The sequence below is a fragment of the Dromiciops gliroides genome, chromosome 5 (assembly GCF_019393635.1).
Source record: "Dromiciops gliroides isolate mDroGli1 chromosome 5, mDroGli1.pri, whole genome shotgun sequence".
Classification (NCBI taxonomy): domain Eukaryota; kingdom Metazoa; phylum Chordata; class Mammalia; order Microbiotheria; family Microbiotheriidae; genus Dromiciops; species Dromiciops gliroides.
Window position 1 is genome coordinate 124,455,078 of NC_057865.1, and position 14,262 is coordinate 124,469,339.

The 14,262-nt window shown below is 38.2% G+C and overlaps 1 protein-coding gene across 1 annotated transcript in view; it reads left to right on the forward strand.

Annotated features, from left to right (window-relative positions):
• Nucleotides 1–14,262, forward strand: part of SLC13A1 (solute carrier family 13 member 1) — a 109,337-nt gene that overhangs the window by 40,608 nt on the left and 54,467 nt on the right. Inside the window, exon 4 of the mRNA XM_043967575.1 lies at nucleotides 9,354–9,482. Within this exon, the coding sequence (XP_043823510.1) occupies nucleotides 9,354–9,482 (129 nt within the window). The remainder of the gene's footprint in view (nucleotides 1–9,353; nucleotides 9,483–14,262) is intronic.

The following is a 14,262-nucleotide window of genomic DNA, read 5'->3' on the forward strand; positions in this document are numbered from 1 at the left end:
ATATAACTTGGAGCCAGATAAGTATCTCATGCAAAAATAACAATAGAAGCGAGACTGAGACAAACTATTCCAAGAAAAAATTGGAAAAATGGAGATCAATTTCAGCTATGGGAGTTCAGGGAAGTTTGCATGATGGAAGTGGCATGAGAACACGGAATCAAAGTATAGTAGGTAGAGGGATAGGGGAAGAGGTTCATTTTCAAGAGTCTATGCTCTATTATCCCTTTATGAAGTATGAACAAATTTCATTAAAGGAATTATAAAGAGTAGTAGCCAAGTGACTAGCCAAGGATTGGTATTAACAGATTAATTAGTATCCTATTGCCTCTGTTATTTTCTCCTTAGTTGATGTGAGTAATCAAGTATGTATGGCCACCAGGTTGGAAGAGACTTCCCACCCTACTTCGTCCCCCCTCAATACACATACTCAATAGAAGGAAGAGAATTTCAACAGGCATGAGAAGATGAGGAGAGAGGGTATCTCAGGTTTCAGGAAATACACAGAGGTAGGAGATGGCAGGCTAAGCTCAAAGAATAGCTAATAGTCCAGTTTAACTGAAATGCAAAGCAAATGAAAGGGAGTCATGTAAAATGAATCTGAAAAGGTAAGTTACAGTCAGAATTAAAATTTTAGAATAAGGAGTTTGTATATTGTCCTAGAAGCAAAGGACAAACTAAAGGAAGGCAGTGTGGGATAGTGGAATGGGGGCTAGATTTGGAGACAACCAAAAGAGCATGAAGATAGCCACTGGGATGCCATCCACTCTGATACTCTGTGAGGAGCAACAGGGAATCTGAAAACCAAGAACCATGATCTCAACTTTGATTCCTGACATAATTAGAAGTTATATTTTGAGGTTATTGAATAGCTAGTAGGAGAAGCACTAGTTGAATTACCAGAATAACAATTAGTCATCCATGGTTTAATGTCAACTTGAGATAAAGTCTCTAGACTCTGTTACTTAGTTTTATTAGTGACTTGGATCAAGATATAGATAACATGATGATCAGCTATGAAGATGACACAGGACTATGAGACATAACTGACATGTGAGGTGCCAGTAAGGATCCAAAATAAGATGCTGATGTGCTTAGTACAGTTCCTGGAACATAGTAGATACTTAATAAATGGTTATTGACTAACTATTCACTGAACATTGGGTTACATTTAATAATAAGATGAACAGGCATAAATAGTTTATACTTGGGTTAAGAAATAACTTCACTTCATAAGTACAAGATAGAGGAGGAATAGCTCAGTAACCATTTCAAGAAATCTGGGCGGGGGGGTGGCTAGGTGGTAGAGTGGATAAAGCACTGGCCCTGGATTCAAGAGAATCTGAGTTCAAATCTGGCTTCAGACATTTGACACTTACTAGCTGTGTGACCCTGAGCAAGTCACTTAACCCTCATTGCCCAGGAAAAACAAAAGAAAAGAAAATCTGGAGGCTTCAGTGGCTTGGAAGCCAATAGTGTCATATAGCAGGCCAGAAAACTAATGTTTTCTTAGCTGCCACTGAGAGGCAGTGACCTGAGCTAGGGATGTAATAACCTCTGTGTCCTCTATCCTAGTCAAATAGAATCTCAAGTATTATTTTTAGTTCTGGGACATATGTTTTAGGAAGGTCGTTGGTGAACCATGTATTGAGTAGGAGATAAACTGAATACATCTCACAGAGCAGCACAACTGTGATGGCAAAGGACCTCTAGCTGATGCTATATGGGGATCATTTGAAGAAACTGGGAATGATTATTATAGATAAGAGAAGATTTAGTTAGGGGACTTGCTACTGATCTTTGAATAATTAAAAGCTTTCACGTAAAAGAATGATTAGATTTCTTTGGCTTGGTCTCAAAGGGCACAACAAAGAGTGGTGGGTGGATTAGTTTTGCTTGTTATGAGACCTCTCCTTGAGCAGGGAATATTCTGTAATGTAAGTGATTTATCATTATCATTTAAATTCTTATTTGTAATTAATGCATTTTGACTGTTTGCTCTAATTTTAAAAAATAACATTTTTTTCTTAAAAAGTTTTCTTTTCACTATTTCCTCTAATAGTCTCTCCTTTATGCTTTCTAACTTCCTTTTCACTGAGCCTTCCTCAGCCTTGCTTCTTCCCCTCCTAGTTAAGCCTCTTCAAACTTTGAAAAACACTCACATCTCTGAGCTTCTCCCAACGTTTACCATTTTTCTGTCTTTTCTCATTTTCCTTATCTTTCCACACCTATTCTTGACTTTATTCTTCTCACATTGTTAGTTCGGTGTCTCTAAATTTCCTCTCATTATATGCTTGTGCTTCCATCTATTATGTTCTCTAGTCTCTTTAACCTCAAAAACCCTTTATCAAGAGAATTTATTGTGAGGGAAGAAATAATCAGCACAAAACAGCTTGCATGTTAACTAGGATTGGCCCATGACATTGGACTGTTTTTCCAAGCCCAGTGAGGCTTCTCAGCCTCAATCACTTTATTTCTTCTTGCTGTTAACATGTACTCCCTTCACTTTAACATCACTATATTAATTTCTTGGTTTCAATTGTCATTTCTTTAGCACCAGCCCCCAGTGTTAGTGTCTCTATGTTGTAGATCTCTCATGATGACCCTCAGAATAATTCCTAGAAACAGTTCAATCTTAGAAAATGTACAATTATAGTCCCAGATTTGCCACATTGATTGACTTGGGGCAAATTCTTTGATTTCTGTGTGTTTACTTTTGTCATCTGTAAAACAGACTCAGAATTGAGACAAATGCTAAACTAGTCCAAATCTGGAACATGTTTAGGAGGAAAAAGCCCACTAAGAATATAAAATACTTTTAATTTTCCTTGTAGTTCCACTATAGAAACTATATTAGTACCCTTTTAATTTTTCTAGAAGTAGAAAGAAAAGCCAAGTAGTAGTAGTAGTAGTAGTAGTAGTAGTAGTAGTAGTAGTAGTAGTAGTAGTAATACAAGAACAAAAACCACAGAATTGTGAGGAAATAAGTAAAACAAATGCTGAGGAAAATATTATTTTATTGCTTTCTTATGCCAAGGAGTATGATCTTTGACTTGGAAAGGACAGAACAAAATGACTAATAGGACTTTGAAAACCAGTATAAATAGTGAGATAGTAAGAGAACACATACCAAATACCCTTGAGGAGTTCAGGTCATCAAACCAAGATGAACCAATTTGTAGAAGAAATTTCTTTCCAAATTGTCTATTATGTTATGAAAGATCATAGTGAATTGGAGAGGGACTACGAGCTTATATAAGGTAATAACAAGACATACTTAAAAAGGAGGGGAAATGGCTATAAAATGGAAGAAATTGAAACATTTCCCCCCAAATTGAGACTGAAGAGTTCATTAAGAAGCCAGATGGCAGCTAAAATATAAGGCATGGGGGATAGCTAGGTGGCACAGTGGATAAAGCACCGGCCCTGGATTCAGGAGTACCTGAGTTCAAATGTGACCTCAGACACTTGACTCTTACTAGCTGTGTGACCCTGGGAAAGTCACTTAAACCTCATTGCCCCATCCCCCCCCCAAAAAGTATAAGGCATGGGATCAGAAATACAGAGACCCAGTCATGATTCCAGAGGTCCAATGATGAAACACGATATCTATCTCCTGACAGATGGTAGAATTAGAGTGAAGAATGATATATATATATTTTTTATATAGACAGTGAGGTTATTTATCTTACTTGATGATGATTATTTATTGAAAGGAATTTGTTTTTCTTTTCTTTTTTCTGCAATGGGGTGGGAGATGAGTGGGAGGGAAAATAATTTCTGCTAATTATTTTAACAGAGGAGGATGCTACAGATATAGAATGCTTATGCACTTTTAGATAAGGTCAGTGTATTATTAGTTTTGCTTAACTACCTTATTTTGTTAAAAGAGACCTTTCAGGGAGTAGGGGTCTTTTATAAATGTTTTTAAGGTAAAAGCCAAATATGTCAATAAAACTTTAAAGAAAAATATGCCATAAGGCAAAAGAAAAAGAGGAAGATGGTGCTGGTGGGAAGGAGAGCAAGTATTTATTAACACTTACTTTGTCCCAGTGCTAAGTGCTTTACATAGATCATCTCATTTGATGCTCACAACAACATTGGGAGGTAGGTTACTATTATGACCCTTGGTTTAAAGCTGAAGAAACTGAGGCAGACAGAAGTTAGGTGATTTGCCCTGAGATACACATCTATTAAGTATCTCAGGCCAGATTTTAATTTGGGTCTTCCTGACTCCAGGACCAGCACTTTATCCAATGACAAACTTCAGAATTTTGCCTGGGGAAGTTACAAGTTTTATTATATTTTGTATAGAATCATATGTTTTAGAGCTCTAAGTGTCTTTGGCATTAGTTTAAGACCCCAATTTTGCAGTGTGGAAGATATGGCCCAGAGAGGTGAAAAAATTGCTATTTATTCATTTATTAAATAGATATTCATTGAGCAACTGCATAGAACTATGCTAGGTATACTTTGGAATCTGAGAAAGAGAATAAGTCATAGTCTCTTCCCTCTAGGAGTTTATAATTATGATAAGGAAATAAGATGTGTCCACAGAAATTTAAATGGCAATTCAAGGCATAACAAAATGCCATATGGGTAGGACTTATATGCTGTAGGAGGGAAGAGACAGAGACAGACGCAAACACAGACAGACATCGACACAGACACAAACAGATTTGTTCTCTCTGGCCTGACATATTGGAAGAAAATAGGATTTGAGAAAGGCTTTAAAGGATACTTATGCTCATATCTGAATGAGTATGAAATTACTCAATCTAATATTAGTATGTCAAAGGTGAATGAGTCAGGATATAAAACTTTTTTTTGATGGCCAATTTGCTGTTTATTTCCATTTAGAATCATCATTTATTGTTTTGCATGACTACACATGTCTAACTTATATTGAATTGTTTGAATTCTTAAGGGGGATTAGGGAGGGAGGAAGGAAGAGAATTTGGAACACAGTTTTTAAAATCGATGTTAAAATTGTTTTATGTGTAATTTTGGAAAAAAATAAAATTCTAAATAAATGGGAAAAAATAAATAATACTTCCCCCCCCCCAAATAGAATCATCATTTATATAAAATAAAATTGAGTGTTTCTCTGCATCGTGAACCAATCAATCAATTTGAACTCAGGTCTTCCTGACCCCAGGCCTGGCTCTCTATCCACCTATATAAGAACCACCTATAATAAGAATCACCTGTGTAAGAAGTAGTAGTAAAGTACCTTTAGTTAGGAAAGACTGGATGTATCCAGAGTATAAATAAAAGGCTTTAAATGCCAGGGCACATGATATTTCCTCCTAGAGGCAATAGGTAGCCAGTCCAGGTTCTTGAGAGGAAGCATTGCTAATCCTGCGCTCTAAGGATATAACTTTAGTAGCTGTGCACAAAAACATGAATGAGCTCTTGGAATGAATGAACAGATCAGCCTGAATGGAGCATGGGGTTATACCACTGAACAGTGGGATATAAATGTGTAAATAAAGGCTGGAGCTTGGGACACTACCCTAGGTTTTATTCTGAAAGCAACAGAATTCCCAGGAGTCATACTTCCTGAGAAGAGGAAATGACAAAAGGGGTGGGGTTTACTGTTTTGTTTTGTTTTAGGAAAATTAATCTCATGAGGAGGAAGGTCTAGTAGATAGACTATTGTATAAGCCCTTAATAAATACTTGTATGACTTACCGACTGGGTGAGAATCTAGATTGGGCTATTAGAGGGATAGCAATAGGATTGGAGAGTAAGAGTCCAATGTAAAAGCTGTTATGAAGGAAGAGTTCAAAGGATTTGGTGACTAACTATTCACTGGAGGGGGACAGGGTGAAGAACTCAAAAATGAATCAGCACTTTTTGAGTCCAGCTGCCTGATAAAAGGCAGGACCACTGAAATAATGTTCCTACTATTCACTATCCCCTTTTTAGTGAGGAGAAAAGAAAAAGCAGTTGTTCTTTCTCTTCCTCTATGGTTAGGCTCATTTTTCTCCATATCTTTGTGGATGGAGACGTTTTGAGACACTTAAAGCTTTTATATTAATCTGAATTTGAGTGGTTTAAAACCACTGTAGCAGTAGGAGTACATATGTATCCTAAGCCATCAGGCTCTTCACAGCCTCTGTCAAATAATAATAGTGTTTTTCTTGTAGCTCGTGGATTCAGAATGCATTATTCCCCCCCCCTTCTTAATTGCGTCGTGTTCTCTTTTAAAAATGAATTGCAATGAGGGAGGCCTCTGATTGGCCCAGGTTTTCTCAAACCGTTGCTTAGATGAGATCATGCCCACTTGGGTCTTAATTCATCAACCCAATTACTCTCTCTAATATCAGTCAGTGTGTCATAAAGAGGAGGGGGAGGGAGAAAACTTTATTTTTTTAAACTGTAATTTACCTTTCATTTCCATTTGGGGCTATAATTTAAAAGAGAAAGAAAGTGATTTTTAAAATATAATCAGCCACATTTCCCGTGGTAATTTCAGTCAGTTAGAATTCTATTGAAATGTCCCCCAGTCTCCCATCTGCCTAGTCATAGCATTCTCTCCTTACCTCTGTGACAGGTTCTTGGTTCTTTGTAGGTGAGAAAGGTAAGCCAGTTTAGCTGGTGTATTGTTAAGTTGAGAGTGGGAAGAAGGGCGTGGAGTGGCAGGTCAGATGTGGAGAGTTGGGCTGGGGAAGAACAATGACTACCCAGAGTTGATAGGAGCTTGAGTTCTGGTGTGGACAGGCATGAAAAAGACCAGAAGAGATTTTCTGAGATTAATACATAGCCACCTAATGGGATGAATGAAAGCGAAGGAGAAGTGAAAGGTGGGAAGACATAGAAGGGAAAGAATCAAACTGAGGGTAAAGAAAAAATATATTAAGCAGGGAAAAGAAAGAACTGCAGAAATAGGTTAGGAATGAAGTGGTTCAGACTGAAAGCAAGAACTCCTGTGAAATAAAAAAGTGGCCTAACATGGCCATATGCAAATTTCTTAACTGGGTCAGGGGAGGGACAGTGCGGCTGATCAGTTATTCAGACTAATGTCTACAATGCCAAGAATCCAAGTGATGCAGTGCATAGAGAGATGGCTTTAGGGTCAGACAGGTCCCAACTCAATTGGCTTCCTCACTTGAATTTAATACTGAATTTTATTTGATGTAAAAGCAGCATACCATAGTAGATAGGGGGCCAGCCTTGAATACAGAAAGACCTGAGTTCAAGTCTTGTCTTTGTCTCATCCTGACTGTATGACTTTGGGTGAGTGATTTAACCTCTCAGTGCGCCTCAGGCAACTTTCTGAGAGTGGAAGGTGCCAGTCTGCATTGGTTAAAGAATTTCCTCTCTGGTGCTCAGAACACCAATGAAATCATAGGTCTAGTCAGGGGAAAAAAAAAACTGATAATGCTTGCTTTTATTTTTTAAAAGAAAATCTTACAGATGTTAGGATTAATATAAACCCACAGGAGTGAAGTGGCTTTTAATCTTCAGACCAAAGGTTCTCATTCCAATGTTTATTGTTGTCCTTACTTCATAATTAACTGAGAGACAAGATAGCAGAGAAAACATCAGCAACTCCAAGAGACACTTTGGATTTTCCAAGATAATAGGTCAAAAGGGAGAAGGGCTTGGTGATCAGAGAGAAGTAGGGGAAAGGAGATAGTTTGAGGAAGCCTTGCCTACGCTCTTTCTCTCTGATACCCAGAATTCTCTGAGTATGGTAAATTGGGGTTTCACCCTAAGCCTTGTAATCACAGGGGCCCTATACTGCTTCAGATTCTGAAACTCCTACCTGACAGATTCACTGCAGAAGTTGACCCCCAGGCTTCATCTACTGAAGTCTACATGGAGCTGCCTTCCTTATGAGAGGCTGAGGCCAGGAAGGAAATTCTCACTTCTATTTTATTTTACATTTTGTTTTGTTTTGTTTTATTTTAAAATTTTTATTTTATTTTATTTTTTATTTTATTTTATTGGTGGGGAGGTGAACACAGGGTGGGGTAGAGATCATTTAAATATATGTCTAGGCAAAGCAAGTCAACCAAACTAAAGGTGGTTGATAGGAAAGGGAGTTATAAATACCCTCTACCTATTGTAATAATCCTGTTAACCCTACAGTACCATTTCAATGGGGCATCTAAGTCAGACAGTGGATAGAGCATCAGGCCTGGAGTTAGGAGGACCTGAATTCAAATCCAACCTCAGACACTTATTAGCTGTGTAACACTGGGCAAGTCACTTCACTGTGTTCGCCTCAGTTCCTCATCTGTAAAAAGGAGCTGAAGAAAGAAATGGCAAACTACTCCAGTATCATTGCCCAAAAAATATGAAATGGGGACACAAAGAATCAGACAGGATTGAAATGATTTAACAGCACCCTCTACATATTGCAGGTAGAGAAATAAAGCTAACTTGTAATTTGAATGGAATCATTCTAGCAGAGTCCAAGGTGTTTGGCAAATCATGCTATAGGTCTTTCCATTCTTTCTCCCAATCCCCCACATTTTTTATACAAAGGAATATCAGCTTAAAATAAATATCAGGATCACTGACTGGGACAGGGAAAACAATCTTAAAAGGGCTATATACTGGCCAAAAGCAGGGTATTTGTGCACTAGATTGTAAGTTTCTTGAGGATGGGGAACATGGGTTATTCTCCACTAGGCACTTAACATGACCATTACACAGCAAATGCTCAATAAAAGCATCTTGAAGGAGCTGAATGAATAAACATGCTTCTTTTTTGCTGCCCCACCTCTGGTGGCCAGAGCTTGGTGCTAAGGTCAACATTTCAAGTTTGATCCCACTCCATGCTTGTTGGCTTGTCTACACTTCATGACCAGAAACTGTCACTTGCTTTCCTTTATCCCTTAAAATAAAATCATATTACAACCCATCATTTCAATCTTAGAAGCTATTAGAAACATTGAGGGTTCAATAATGCTTGTTGAGTAACCCCCAGATTTAAGTAGAAACCATAGATAAGACTTCCACCTTCAATAAATGACATTCCTTCCTTCCTTCCTCCCTTCCTTCCTTCCTCCCTTCCTTCCTTCCTTCCTTCCTTCCTTCCTTCCTCTCTTTCTCTCTTTCTCTTTCTTTCTTTCTTTCTTTCTTTCTTTCTCTCTTTCTTTCTTTCTTTCTTTCTTTCTTTCTTTCTTTCTTTCTTTCTTTCTTTCTTTCTTTCTTTCTTTCTTTCTTTCTTTCTTTCTTTCTTTCTTTCTTTCTTTCTTTCTTTCTTTCTTTCTTTCTTTCTTTCTTATAAACACACTGGGGATAACTGTTTTCTACAAATTAAGTACATCTACATTTTGAGCCAGTAATGATTTCCTAGTCTCATTCTCACTTTGTGTTTTTACCTTGATTTATTCTAGGAAGCAGAATGTGCATATACCCTCTTTGTTGTTGCCATCTTTTGGCTCACAGAAGCCTTACCTCTGTCTGTAACAGCTTTGCTGCCTGGCTTGATGTTCCCGTTGTTTGGAATCATGCCTTCTAAGCAGGTAAGTTCTTGTGTATGTCCTCCCTCCCTACCCTCAATTATGTTCTTCTTTCCCATGCATACATTCAGTAATTATAGAATGTCAACTGGAAGGGAACTTAGAGTTTGTTGTCTCTGTTGTAGCAAATTTGGGTTTTATGGGCTTTCACAGAAGAGTCATGTGGTGATGCTTTTGTTGTTTTTTTGTGGGACAGTAAGGGTTAAGTGACTTGCCCAAGGTCACACAGCTAGTAAGTGTCAAGTATCTGATGCCAGATTTGAACTCAGATCCTCCTGAATCCAGGGCTGGTGTTTTATCCACTGTGCCACCCAGCTGCCCCCTCATATGGTGATGCTAAAAGCAATAGGCTTTTCTCACAGGCCTATATTAACTCACACCTGGTAGGTCATGATTTTCCAAATGAAAACCCTGAGAATGGTCCCAGGCCATGAAGCAGAACCAATGTCAAGGTCAATCAAGGGTGAATGAGATGGGAGAGGCCTAGAAAGCACAAGCAACAAGGTTGTCAGAACCTTTTGACTCTGGCAGGAGGAGGATGAGGCATCACCAGTGGTCCTGAGAGAGGCTCAAGCCTGGGCATGGCTCAACCAAGTTGTACAAAACTTCTTTAAGTGTGGTGTGTGCATGCCTGGGTTTCTTTCCTTCACACATTTACAGCTTCTCAGGCCAGCAGAACAAGGAGTTTTGTAGTGAAGCTTGGGGACTTATTCAGGTTTGTCTTATGGATAATTCCCAGCTCTAATGTCATAGGAAAGTAGACACCAAGAATTGGCTAGTAAGGTCCAGTTGATTATAGCAAAGGATGACAAGTTTCCAGCCTGGCAGATTTTTAGATATGGAGAATGCCAGAAAGGGACAGGTGAGAGAGCTCGTTGGATACCTTCATCACACTTGTTGATCTCACAGTGGTGGGTGTGGGAATTGGAATATCCATATTCATCTAGTCCAGCTCACTCCCTTTACAGGAAATAGAGGTATAGAGAAGTAAGATGAGTTTCTAGGAAACAAACACAGGGCTAAAAATGGCAAAGCTAGGTCTGGAACTACTGTTTCCTGACGTTCTGTCCACTACTCTTCCTGTCATCTCCTGCTGCCTCTGCTTGCTGTTAGCCTGTGTAGGACCTAGAATGATGGAGTTAAAAGAGAGACTAGAACTGAATTAGAAACCAACTCTGACAAGTCAAAATCCTACCGAGTTCTTAGCTACGAGACCTCAGGCAAATCATTTTACCTCTCTGAAGTGCAGTTTCTTCATCCTTGAAATGGGGATAATAGTACATTTGTTCTCTTTGCCCTCCAGGATTGTTGTGAAAAAAGCAATTTATAACCTGTAAATCCCTATTTAAATGTAAGCTATTAGGCAACATGGTGCTGCAGTAGATAGAGAGCTCATCTAAGAACCAGGAAGACCTAGTCCAAACTCTGATACATACTGACTGGGTGACTCTGGGCCAGTTATTTAACCTCTGAGGGTTCTAGACAACTCTCTAAGACTAAAATTTATAGAGAAATTTCCAGTTTGCTTTGGTAGAAGAAATTCCATATAGTAAAGTAGTCAAATGTCCCATCCCTATCCACTATTTGTTGGCGAGTGGTTTTCAGTTGTGTACAACTCTTTGTGACTCCATTTGGGGTTTTCTTGGCAAAGGTACTGGAGCAGTTTGTCAATTCCTTCCCCAGCTCATTTTACAGATGAAGAAATTGAGGTAAACAGGGTTAAGTGACTTTCCCAGGATCACACAGCTAGTTAAGTATCTGAGGCTAGATTGTCTCTATCCACTGTGTCACCTACCTCCCCTATTAGGATTATGTAATCACACTAAACAGTTTTCCATATGAGTCCTCAAATCATCCTGTCTACTCCCCCAGCCCCACATACTGCAGCTAGATTCCCTCTAAAACAAAAGAGGAGTGGGTTGTACCTCTGTAGCCATCTTAGTCAGCAAGGGGAAATGTTAGTCACATACTTATTTGCTGATTGACATCAGCTACCTGTCACTCACTACAGGCCACTAAAAGATACAACCCTGTCTTGCATTCTGAATAAACAATTTCTATTCAGCATCATTCTGCCTTACACGGTGTTGGAAAAACATTTTTTTCCCTAAATGAAGAAAAACCTTCCCCCGTTTTCTTCCCCAGAAATCTGCCATTTCACAAGATAAAGGCAAATTAAGTTTCACATGTATTTCTATTTTGTTCTTGCTGAGAGGAGTTTATTCATGCTGAGAGGTGTACAATTTAAGGGGACCCGTCTGGAGAAAATGGATTCAGTCTCCTATTAAAAGCATGAAATTCGTTGGTACCAGTATATATCTGTCTCCTAGCAGTCTCTGAGAGTCAACCAGGGCATGACAGCTGTCTAAACAGTGCAGCTACAGCAGGCAAGGGAGGGAGTGCTCAAAGTTCAAGATGGAAGTCTCTGAAATTCATTACCTTTGGAGTTCTGCCTGAACTCAGGGTTGCAATCTGCAGCTTCTCATCTCTTCTCCAATATATCTGGATTTTTTTTTCTTCTATAACAAACCCTCTCACATAATGCTTGATGTGTGTGTCTTGTGGGAAGGGTTGGGGAGGGATACTTCATTTGGTGGCTTCAACTTTGCTTTAGGTGAGTATTTTACCTCCCTTCCCTATCCTTTCCTCTATCCTTTGATCCCTTCTGTCCTGGAACCCTCCCATTCCTAGGTAGAAGGGAGAATGAGGTTAGTTGTATATTTGGGGGAATACCTCATTTGTTTTGTGTTTTTTTTCCTTTATTTAATCCCTACTTAGACAAGAAACCCAGGATCTGTCATTCCAGAGGTCTCTCTAGTACCTCAAATTGATATATAGCTCCAGAAAAAAGAGAGAATTTGTATAGACATAGTGTCAACAAGACTGGATTTGAACTCAAGTCTTCCTGATTCCAGGCCTGATGATCTACCTACTGTAACACTTAGTTGTAAGACGCTACACCACAAATTTTTCCTCCAATTTATTGTCTGTCTATAGTCTCAGTCCTGGTTGTATATGCTGGTAATACTAACTCAAGAATTTCTCATTTCATTGAACTAGATTTGTCATCCATTTCAGCTGGGTAGTACTGTCTGTGCTCCTAATGAGGTCCTTTAGTATTCCTACACAGGCAGTCTTGGCTGAGCAACTGTGGATACTATTGAAAAGGTTTTGTAGTGTTGCCACACTCAATACAATAAACACAATGCCATCTGCAGGCAGAAACATCTGTAAAATTTCTCCATCTATAGGGAATTCCCTCTTCTATCCGAATATTATTTTGAAAACTAGTAATCACCTTTATATGTATATGTCTCTTTGTTTTATTCTTTGATGTTAGGATAAATGAGGAAGTGATTTAGTGATTGTATCTGTTGCAGAATCTTATAATGTAAATTTTGGATGTGATAGTACTGTTTTTGAAGAGCATCTCTAAAGCCGAATTTTTCTTTAATAACAAATATTTTTTTAAAAAAATCAGTGAAAAATAAATACCTGGGGACCTTATGTTTCCTACACTGTACTTGGTCATTTTTAATATGAGAAGATTTCATATAATTTGCTGTGGTAAATAATCTGCGAATGGTTACCTGTTTTTTATTTTCATCATAGATATCCTCAATGTATGAATAGACTGTTCTTTTAGGGTTTTGTTTGTTGTTTTTTGGTAAGGCAGTTAAGGTTAAGTGACTTGCCCAGGGTCACCCAGCTAGTAAGTGTCAGGTGTCTGAGGCCAGATTTGAACTCATGTCCTCCTGACTCTATGGCCTGTGCACTGCACTGTACCACCTAGCTGCTCATGAATAGACTATTCTAGTAATGGTACAGCTAGGAGAAAGTACCCATAAAGGTAGGTACATTAGTTTGGTATTTTAATTGGTAATATTTCTCTAATATGGAGTTCTTCTATCTATATTTGGACAGGTTCAACTGCTTTTCCTGACTTCATGTTTGTTAAATATCATTGCCACTTCCTCAAATAGCCTTTTAGAGGATGATATGATATGGTCCAAATTCATTGGTTCCACCATTTTCACTGATGAGATTATCACAGAAACATCAGCAGGACTATTTATGAGTCCCCCTTCTAGGTTCAGCCACTTAAACTCTTGAGATGCTCTGGCTTACTCAGACCTCATGAGAAGCTTTCTGTAGGTTTGTTTTTTCCTGCTTTTTGATGTTTTGTTAAGCAGGGCTAAGATTAATCTTCTATTCTCCTCCATGAATGTTCTACGAATGAGTCTTTATCCAAACTGATGTTCTTGTTTGTCATGTCTCTCCACGTGGCAACCAGACCAAGTATTTGCTGATTGCAAGAGTTTCTTGGCTCTTTGTGCTGCCGTGGTATGGCTCCTCTTTTGTATTATTTTAAATTTGGAAAATTATTGGTTATAGTAACTTCAATAGCTTTTCTTTTTGCCAATTTCCCTTTTTTGGTATTGACATTTTCTTTAAAAAGAATTATTTGGACCTACTAAAAGCACATGCAGTATTATCATCCTTTTAAAATATTTGATATTGATTTTGACCTTCATTCCAAGTCAATGATTTCACTACACTTAGATAATTATGAAATGACTCCCATTTTGATAATTACTATTTTCTTATCTGTTATAAATGAGTCAGTTAGGGTGGTAGGGTAGATGTCCAGTGCTGGCCACATCTATTCCTTGTAATTCTCTTCTTAAATTATTTACAGTATATAGGTATATTTATTTTTTTAATTGAATCTATATCTACATAAATATGTCCCAACATACTTTTTTCCTTGTACACACCTTTG